Source organism: Vitis riparia, chromosome 14 (assembly GCF_004353265.1).
Source record: "Vitis riparia cultivar Riparia Gloire de Montpellier isolate 1030 chromosome 14, EGFV_Vit.rip_1.0, whole genome shotgun sequence".
Lineage (NCBI taxonomy): Eukaryota > Viridiplantae > Streptophyta > Magnoliopsida > Vitales > Vitaceae > Vitis > Vitis riparia.
Genome location: NC_048444.1, coordinates 15,138,954 through 15,149,350, shown reverse-complemented (window position 1 = coordinate 15,149,350; position 10,397 = coordinate 15,138,954). Strand labels below are relative to the sequence as shown.

At 40.6% G+C, this 10,397-nt stretch overlaps 2 protein-coding genes across 2 annotated transcripts; one reads left to right on the top strand and one right to left on the bottom strand.

Annotated features, from left to right (window-relative positions):
- Positions 1–235: 235 nt before the first annotated feature.
- Positions 236–3,756, top strand: LOC117930839 (glutamine synthetase cytosolic isozyme 2). Its single transcript, XM_034851589.1, has 12 exons — positions 236–381; positions 1,152–1,191; positions 1,286–1,389; positions 1,543–1,591; positions 1,685–1,791; positions 1,882–1,969; positions 2,357–2,485; positions 2,570–2,644; positions 2,731–2,784; positions 2,935–2,972; positions 3,070–3,229; positions 3,323–3,756. Exons 1-12 carry the CDS (start codon positions 308–310, stop codon positions 3,473–3,475), a joined length of 1,071 nt encoding a protein of 356 aa, XP_034707480.1. The 5' UTR covers positions 236–307; the 3' UTR covers positions 3,476–3,756.
- Positions 3,757–7,491: 3,735 nt separating this feature from the next.
- On the bottom strand, positions 7,492–9,952 carry LOC117930485. The gene is made up of 3 exons (XM_034851137.1): positions 8,267–9,952; positions 8,035–8,160; positions 7,492–7,809 (listed from the first exon to the last, which is right to left on the bottom strand). The coding sequence occupies exons 1-3, from the start codon at positions 9,950–9,952 to the stop codon at positions 7,492–7,494; spliced, it is 2,130 nt and encodes a 709-aa protein (XP_034707028.1).
- Positions 9,953–10,397: the final 445 nt, after the last annotated feature.

Genomic DNA, 10,397 nt, shown 5'->3' with positions numbered 1-10,397 from the left:
AGAGCGGCTGGGGCGGTAACCGGTAGACGCATGGACCCCAACCACCTACCGTTCCCCACACGGCGACTTTCTAAGTCGGGTTCCCAATCAGCTGCGCAGCTTTACCTTTGTCAACAAAGGTAGTGGTGTTTTTTTTTTGGGAAAAATAAAAAATCAGTATTATTATTTTATTTATCTTTTAAATGGTTGTTTTATGTTTCCAACACCGACCCCGCTATAAAGCCAAGGCGACCTGGTGTTTGTTTTCGCGTCTCCGCTCAAAGCAACACCGTTCAATTCCGTTGTGTTGTTCATTTTTTTCGCCACCATGGCTCTGCTTTCAGATCTCATCAACTTGAACCTCTCTGATGCCACTGAGAAAATTATTGCTGAGTACATATGGTCAGTTTTATTTGCTAATCTCTGTTTTTTGGAAGAACAGTTGATTTTCTATGTGTTTGGAGTTTCATTGAAAGTCCCACGTTGCTTTTTGTGTAAATATGGAGTTTTTCATTGATGGTTATGCTTTACTGTTGTGATCGCCTCCATAGGGTCTGTGTTTTGTGTGTGTTCTTTCTTAAGGACTCATGACCGCCTGTTTGCTTGATGAGAAAACTGAAGAAGTGAAAGGAAAATCGACCTTTTGAATTTGGGTTTTTATGTTGTTTTGGCTTTGAGAAGGTGAAAAAGATGGTTTAATTGAGCCAAGTAGCAAGTCCAAGGCAGAGTGAAATGGAAGTTTTTGATGTTCTTCATCATTATTTATTCTTATATTTTTCTTGTTGTAACGAAAGGGTGAGTCAAGAATTTAGTTAACTTGTTTTGGAACTTTGTTTCTTTGTGACTGAACAAATCCTAATATCCATTCCCTCCATTCTAGTTCAGTGGGAGCTTTATTGTTGATTCTTTGTACTTGTTTTTGTTTTCCTCCTGGTGATCAACCAATGGGTTTCGCAGGATCTCACTTTTGGGGTGTTGTTTTTAGTTTTTGAGCCTTTTCTCCAACCGCCGATGTTTTTAATGTTTCATTTCAGTATCAGTGTCTACCCTCTTTTGGTTCTTGCTTGTGTGGGGCTATGATTTCTCATAGCTTTTTGTTTATTTGGGTATGCCCTGGTCGATCCGTCAATATTTCTGAATTTTGGCTAACTCTCATCACCTTTTTTTAACAGGATCGGCGGATCCGGAATGGACCTTAGAAGTAAAGCGAGAGTAAACATTTTTATCCTTGAAGAACAAGTTCATGTTCATTTGTTGTGGTTAGGTGGGAAATTATCTCATGTGTTTGGTTGGTGGATGTATGCAGACGCTATCAGGGCCCGTCAGCGACCCCCACAAGCTACCCAAATGGAATTATGATGGATCCAGCACAGGCCAAGCCCCTGGAGAGGACAGTGAAGTGATCCTATAGTACGTTTTTCTTGTTTTCGCCATTTCGCCTTTAACCATTTCCGGCTAACAGATTTTCATACTCTGATTTTGGGTCTTTCCTTGTGAATATTTTCCTGAAAAGAGACAAAATTGATGGGTTTTTTTTGGTGTATGTTTGATGTAACAAACCAGCCCTCAAGCAATTTTCAAGGACCCATTCAGGAGAGGCAACAATATTCTTGTAAGTTGTCATCATCACTTAAATTTTACATATAAGACATGCTGGTTTTAGTACACCACTGATTTTTCTTCTTGCAAATCTTGCTGGACTTAGGTCATGTGTGATGCTTACACTCCTGCTGGGGAGCCCATTCCAACCAACAAGAGGCATAACGCAGCTAAAATATTTAGCCATCCTGAAGTCCTTGCTGAAGAAACTTGGTATCTTCTTACTCGAAATTCCTCTTTTAGTGTCATACCTACTTTTGTGGGACTTTGTGTAATTAATTTGCTTAATAATTCATGGAACAGGTATGGTATTGAGCAGGAGTACACCTTGTTGCAAAGCTCGGTTAAATGGCCCATTGGCTGGCCTGTGGGAGGTTATCCCGGCCCCCAGGTATCATTGCTCATTCTCTTGGCAACACTAAAAGATTTGTTCGCTTTTTTACTTGATAGTATTTTCTAGCAGTTACTGATTCTTTTGTGATTGTCACAAGTTCTTTTGATTTTAAACTTCACTGAAGATTGATGGATCGATCATGGTTTTATTTTGGTATCCAAGTCTAGAATGACGAGTTCTACCCCTTTTCCATGGACATGTGCTCGTTGCCTCAAAATTTAATTTGTTTGCTTATTTCAAAATTCTTTTTGAGCTCATCGGTAGACTGAGCTTCCCTTCCTTCCTTTTCTTCAAAGTTGAATGGTTCAGCGGACAGTTAAAATTGGTTTCGAACCATCATTTTTATTATTTGTGGAATAAAGCAATGTTGTTATGGCTCGGCAGGGACCATACTACTGCGGTATTGGTGCTGACAAAGCCTTTGGGCGTGACATCGTTGATTCTCATTACAAGGCATGCCTTTATGCTGGAATCAACATTAGTGGCATCAATGGTGAAGTTATGCCAGGACAGGTAAAATTACAAGGTTCACATTTTATTATTTTTCTTTCCTTCTCTTTTGTATAATTTACCGAAATTTTTCAATCATATATACAGTGGGAGTTTCAAGTAGGCCCTGCAGTCGGCATCTCTGCTGGGGATGAATTGTGGGTTGCTCGATACATTCTAGAGGTAATTTAGGTGCCTAACAAATATTATTTTGTTTATGAGAGTAAATCTCCCCCTCAACATTTTGGATTATGTGATATAAACTAGAGAGGATTACAGAGATTGCTGGAGTGGTGGTTTCCTTTGATCCCAAACCCATTCAGGTTAGATTTTGTTCCTTTTTTTTACCACTTTGGTTAACTTTTTTGCCCCTTGATTGACTGTGCATAGGAGGTCATAGAACCATAACTAGTTTTATTACTTGGTTTTAAAATTCGAACTTTGCTTGGATGCTTTGTCTCAAACCCATTCAGGGTGACTGGAATGGTGCCGGCGCTCACACAAATTACAGGTAGTAATATATATGATTTATAACGAGTTTGTTATATTAATTCTCTCTCTGTCTCTTTTATGCTCATATTTACTGAGGCTTTTGATGATGGTTTCAGCACTAAGTCCATGAGAAATGATGGAGGTTATGAGATCATCAAGAAAGCAATTGAAAAACTTGGGCTGAGGCACAAAGAACACATTGCTGCATACGGAGAAGGCAACGAGCGCAGACTCACAGGACGACATGAAACTGCTGACATTAACACATTCTTATGGGTAAAAAAAGAAAAAAGGAAATTCCAGTTGAGAATTCAGTTCAGTTAGCTCCTGGAACACAAACCTAATATTTAATGTTGGATTGTTGGACAGGGCGTTGCAAACCGAGGGGCATCCATCCGAGTAGGCAGAGACACAGAGAAGGAAGGGAAAGGGTATTTTGAGGACAGAAGGCCTGCTTCCAACATGGATCCATATGTGGTGACTTCCATGATCGCGGAGACCACCATCCTATGGAAGCCATAAGTGATTCCAGATGTTGCCGTTGTCCCAGGGGATAAAATTTCAGTCAGTCAGTTGTGTTATTTTGGTGCTGTGTCTCATTATTTGCCCTTGTATTTGAGGTAGCAAGGGGGGTGGGTTCACCCCTTGCCTGATCATTTCGCCTCTTGTTAAAATAACCATTACCTTAGTATTAATAACAACATTTGAAGGCCTGGCTTCTATTGTTGCAACTTGGAAGGGTTAAATTTGTTTCTTTGCTTTATCTGTGTACGTCTTCTTTTAAGTCGTATGGGGGTTTGATATATTTGTGAGTATCCCTTTATTTTTATACAGGGAGTTTATATATATATATATAGCCACTGTTGTTGAGCATGGTAATAACTGAAGACAGGCAGTCTCAGTGGGTGGTGGGCCTGGCTCAAGCTCCAGCTATGGACAAGGAAAGATATGGATCATTGTAATAATTTCCCTTTTTCTTTTTTGTTTTTTTCTTTTAAAATACAAAAATTAAATCAATTGATATAAGAATTTCTCATGTCAAAATTAGTCTAAAGTAATTATGTCAATTTCCCTTCTACATACAATTATATTTTTCGTGAATCCATTAGGTAAAAATCAAAAGAGACTTGATGCATTAGATTTTTTAGTCTAGAACTCAAAAATTGAGCCGATTAATACCAAAATTTCTTTGAATAAAACTATCCAAGAATGGCAATGCTAGTTTCATCCTAGAACAATTTTGGTATTGGTATTAATTAATTATCAATTTTTGTACAAGAAATTTTGGTATTAATTCATTTAGTGTCTATTTTGATACATTTATTATTTTTAATCATTTTAAAAAAATAGAATAAATTAATAAATACAATATAAAAATTAGAATGTCTTGCACAAAAAGTAAAGATTTGAATATTTAAAAATCATTTAATTTTTTTTTAAATTTATGAATTTTTTTATACCCCAATTTTGTTAAATAGTGCTTTAAATCATTAACTTTTAAATGTATACATGTAGAAAATTTTAGTATCTTATATAAAAGGTAGTATAATTATAATGTTTATCTAAAAAATTGATAACTTGAGAAACTTTTTATAAAAGATAAAAATTTTAAAGGTTAAAGAAAAGGGTGAATTTAGCAAAATAGACGAGTTTGTGAAGAGGCAAATATTTTTCTAACCATGCAGTTAGGGAGATGACTTGAGGTTGAAAGATAAAAAAACAAAGAAAAAAAAAGAAAAAGAAAAAGAAAAAGGCAAAACAAAACAAAAAGACTAGTGCATTTAGGAAGGTGAGTAAGTTTGAAAGCATAACAAAATAAAACAAAAAATAAAATAGAAATGATATAAAAAATTGAAAAAACTAAGGGGAAAATACGTTTCCATATGTTAGAACAAAATTATAAGCAGAATAAGAATCCAACTTTCCATAATTTAAATCACATACCCTCATCTAAAAATATTTAGAATTTCATACACTCTGACTTATGTGTCTTTGGGTTCCCATTTTCCCCTCCCTCTTGCCAATTGAGCCTACAATATCAAAAAAAAAAAAAGAATTTCATAAAACTCATAAAGCCTAAAATGTATCTTTTCTATTTCTTTCATAGTTTGAAATAAACCTATGTATTGAGTTTGAAGGAGCAATGGCGGTACTTGAAGATGATAGGTCCCAGCACAGTTAATACAAGAATAAATAAATAGTTTCTCTTCGGGTGAGACAATACCACAAGCTTTGAATAACAAATGACTTCTTGACCTCCCCTTAACAATTGATGGCTGCTTTAAATAAGCAAGGCCATGTACAAGTAAGCAAACCGAAATGAAAGGAAGCTAGAAACGAATAACTGGACACGTAAACAACACCTGCAAATACACGTAAAAACCAAACATAACTGCATGAAGAAAAGTGACGTAAAACTCACAACCAACTGAGGACCCATTCATAACTGGAGACCCATTCACACGAAAAACTCTCAACTACACAACCCAGTCCCTCCTTCATTATTCTTCACGTGCAAGACCCACAAGACCCACTGCCTAAGTTGCATGCATGCTGCATGCAATGATCTCTTACGTACAAGCTCATCCTAAATACTTGGGATTCGGCTTATAGCTCCTTACAGAACGCCTTGGCCTATCAATACCTCCCCCATCAAGTGGATCCTTGTCCTCAAGGTCCAGATTTGGGAACATCTCCTAGAGCGTGTTTGTTGGTTCCCACGTTGCTTCTTCTGCTGGAAGATGCTTCTAGCGCACCAAGCCTTCTTCGACAAGCTGGGTTCCTTGCTTGATCCAGCGATAGTCTAAAATAGCTTGAGGCTCCAAGAGAACCACTCCGTTGTCAGTGAAAGGTGGGATCTCGGCTGGCTAGGTCTCAGCAAGTCCCCCGTTGTCCTGGTATCACTTAAGTAGTGACACGTGGAACACCGGGTGAACGCGTGCCTCTACGGGGAGCTGTAATTTGTATGCGACCGGTCCGATCTTTTCTAAAATCTGGTAGGGTCCATAAAAACGGCTAGCTAGTTTCTAATGGACCCGTTTGAAGACCGTTTGCTGGCGGTATGGGTGTAACTTCAAAAGTACCTGTTCGCCGACCTCGAACGAAATGTCTCTTCTCTTCCTATCTGCCATTTGTTTCATTTTGTTCACCGATCGTTCTAAGTTGACCTTTAGTTGCCGTAACAGTTCATCTCGATTTAGGAGTTGCTGATCCACTTCATGGATCGGTGAGAGTCTGTCTTTGTACGGCGGAATGGGGGGCGACAATCTTCCATACAATGCCTGAAAAGGGGTCATTCCTGTTGAAATATGGTAAGTCGTATTATACCAGTATTCCGCCCAAGGTAAATAGCCGCTCCATCTCTGTGGCCACTGATGAACAAAACTCCGAAGATATTGTTCGACGCAGCGATTGATGACTTCCGTCTGACCATCCGTCTGCGGGTGGTATGCGGAGCTAAGCTGTAGTGTGGAGCCCGACATCGTGAAAAACTCCTTCCAAAAGTTACTGATGAAGATTGGGTCCCGATCACTAATAATTGATTTGGGTATGCCGTGAAGCTTGAAAACGCCTTCCACAAATTTTTCGGCTACAGTTTTTGTAGTAAAAGGATGACTTAAAGTAAGGAAATGAGCGGACTTACTAAGTCTGTCGACCACTACCATGATGGTGTCCTTTCCTCGCGAAATCGGTAGGCCCTCAATAAAGTCAAAGGTGATGTCGTCCCATACTTGGCATGAGATTGGCAACGGTTGAAGAAGCCCAGCCGGAGCTAAAGTCTCGGCTTTTATTTTCTGGCAGACCGCACATCCCTTGATGTAGTCTTGCACTGATCTATGCATTCTAGGCCAATAGAACTGTTGCCCCAACTTCTTGAACGTACGTAGGACGCCCGAATGACCCCCCACCTTGGTGTCATGCATTTCGTGTAACAGTTTAGCCCGTAAGGGGGCAACGTTTGGAACAATGACCCTTCCTTTGTATAGTAATAGCCCTTGGTGCCATGTATATGATCCTCCAGGTTGTTCCGTGGCCATACGAACCTTCGACTGAATGTACTAGTCTTCGTCTGCAGGTTTTTTTATTTCCTCCCATAAGCTAACCTGCGGAAAGAAAATATTGTGGAGAATGGGACTGCCCTGTTTTCGAGAGAGAGCATCAGTTGTAGAGTTCTCACGGCCCGGTTTGTATTTAAACTCGTAATCATAGCCCAAAAGCTTAGCAACCCATTCTTGTTGCTCCGGAGTTGCTATTTGTTGCTCTAGAAGATATTTGAGGCTATGTTGATCAGTCTGAATATAGAATTTTTGGCCTAGAAGGTAAGGCCGCCAGGTGCGTATGGCTTCGACGATAGCCAGCATCTCTTTGGCGTACGTCAACCAAGATTTCTTGGTCACTCCGAGGGCTCGACTCATGTAGGCCACTGGTTTGCCTTGTTGAGACAGGACTGCTCCAATTCCTTCCCCAGATGCGTCTGTTTCAATAGTGAAAGCATCATTGAAGTTTGGCATGGCTAATATAGGAGTGGTTGTCATGGCCTATTTGAGAGCAAGAAAGGCGGTTTCAGCTTCTCCGTGCCATCCGAATTGGCCTTTTTTGAGAAGATTGGTGAGAGGCCGAGCTATAATGCCGTAATCTTTGACGAACTTCTGGTAATACCCTATTAAACCTAGAAACCCACGTAGTTCCGAAATGTTAGTAGGTCGAGGCCAAGCTACCATAGCAGCAATTTTATTTTCATCCACCTTCACGCCCTTTCTAGTGATGATATGCCCCAAGTACTCCAATTCTTGTTGTCCAAATGCACACTTGCTAGCTTTAACAAAGAATCTGTGTTGCCTCAGTATCTCGAAGGTCTGCCTTACATGCACTAAATGTTGATCCCAATCCGGACTATAGACTAAAATATCATCAAAGAAAACTAATATGAATTTTCTAAGATGACGTCGAAAGATGGAGTTCATGATAGCTTGGAATGTGGAAGGTGCATTACATTAGCTGAATGGCATAACCAAGTATTTGTAATGTCCATTATGTGTTCAGAAAGCAGTTTTATGGATATCACTTGGTTTAACCCGTACCTGATGGTATCCTGCTCGCAGATCAAGCTTGGTAAAATAAGAAGCACCGTAGAGCTCATCCAACATATCATCCACGGTGGGAATCGGAAAGATCTTTAATGGTTGCGGCGTTGAGTGCGTGATAATCTGTGCAAAAGAGCCAATTCCCGTCTTTCTTTTTTACCAATAATACAGGTGATGAGAAGGGGCTAGTGCTGGGTCGCACAAGCCTGGATTGCAACATATCTTGGACCTGCTTCTCGATCTTGTTCTTCTGATAATGTGCATACCTGTAAGGCCAAACATTAATCGGTTCGGTGCCTTCCTTTAGGGCAATGCTATGGTCAACCTCCCGTGTTAGTGGTAAGCTCGAGGGCTCTATGAACAAATCTGAGAATTCCTGCAATATCTCCCGCATGCTTGAATGAATATTTTGTTGTGGTTCTGTATGGGCAACTTGTAGGCATAGAGCAAATTGAGCATGGCTAGGACGAATTTCTTTAGTCAACTCTTCGATTGATGCCGCTTGGATATGTTGCCCATCGATGCCTACCAATTTCTTGGTCTGGTTTTCCCACATGAATTCCATGGTTAACTCCCTCCAATCACACACCACAGAACCAAGTAGCTCAAGCCATTGAATTCCCAAAACTATGTCCAACCCTGTGAGAGGTAAGGAATAAAGGGTTAAAGAAAAAATGGTGCCCTGCAAATTGATTTGTACCTCTTCAAACCTCCCTTGGCATCTTAGATTTTCTCCATTAGCCACTCGAACCTTGAAACTTTTTGTAAGCACCACTGGTAGACGCAGCAGATTGGCCATACACTCACTAATGAAGTTGTGAGTTGATCCGCTATCGATTAAAACGACAACATCGTGGGCACCGATTCTAGTAGCGATCCGCATGGTTTTGGGCACAGTCCATCCCATTAATGCATGTAGTGTAATTTCGGGTCCAGGAGATCCTTCATGATTCTGTCCAGCTGGCTGTTCTTCGGTGACCTCGTCACACAACAGGTCGTCGTTATCCTCGTAACCTTCCAACAGGAGTATTCGTGGTCCCAGACATTTGTGTCCTGTAGTAAAACGATCATTACAATTGAAACATAAGTTTTGGGCTCGTCTCCGCTGCATTTTTTCCCAAGAAAGTCGCCGCACAGAAGCGGCAGGGGCTGGTGGTGTTGCTAGTTGAGTAGGGGGAAGAGTTAGAGGAGCTCGCGTTGGTGGTGCAAGCCTTCCAAACCTCCTTTGTCTAGCAAGTTGATCATCCTTCATTCTTGCTAAACTGATGGCTTCTTTTAATGTCTGGGGCTTAAACATCTGTATACCATCCGAGATGTCCGGCCTTAAGCCACCCATAAAAGTTCCTACAAGAGCTCTTTGCGTCCATCCTTGTACTTGATTGCCCAAGCGCTCGAATTCCCTTTGGTAATCACGCAAAGAACCCACCTGCCTTATTCGTGAAAGGGCTTCATCAAAATCTTCGCACTCCGAAGGCCCAAAATGAGCCCAGAGTTCGTCTTCAAAATTCATCCACGAGAGAACTCGTCCTTCTTCTTGGAACGTCCTGTGAATCCACTGCCACCATTGGTTGGCCTCTCCTTCCAAGTGATAAGAGGCTAAAGAGACTTTTTGGGCTTCAGGAGTATTTTGGAACTCAAAAAATTGGTTCACACGATTGAACCACTCTGTCGGATCATCTCCTGAAAATCGAGGAAATTCAAGCTTTGCTGTTTTGGAAGATACCACCAACCGTCCCCCACCATTGCCTTCTCGGTTGGTGATGCTGCCCAGGATGGGATTCTTCGGATTTGCAAGCAAGACATCGGAGAGGCGGTTGAGATTTTCTTCCACCTGACGAAGCCTATCGGCCATGCCGAGTTCCATCCTGTGTAGCCCATCTTCCAACTGCTCAATACGCTCTTTATTGGTTCCCATAAGCTAACTTGGCTCTGATACCAATGATAGGTCCCAACACAGTTAATACAAGAATAAATAAATAGTTTCTCTTCGGGTGAGACAGTACCACAAGCTTTGAATAACAAATGACTTCTTGACCTCCCCTTAACAACTGATGGCTGCTTTAAATAAGCAAGGCCACATACAAGCAAGCAAACCGAAATGAAAGGAAGCTAGAAACGAATAACTGGACACGTAAACAACACCTGCAAATACACGTAAAAACCAAACATAACTGCATGAATTCCAAGTTGATTTTTATTATTATTATTATTTAGACTAACCCTATTGATGATATTTTGTTGTGATTCCTGGTAAAGAATACTACTCCTCTAGAATCACCTAGTAATGTTGGAGGGTAGAGGGGTGCTTAGAGTTGCAAATGATCAAGTAGTATTCTATGGTTGTTGATTTTATGGAGCTC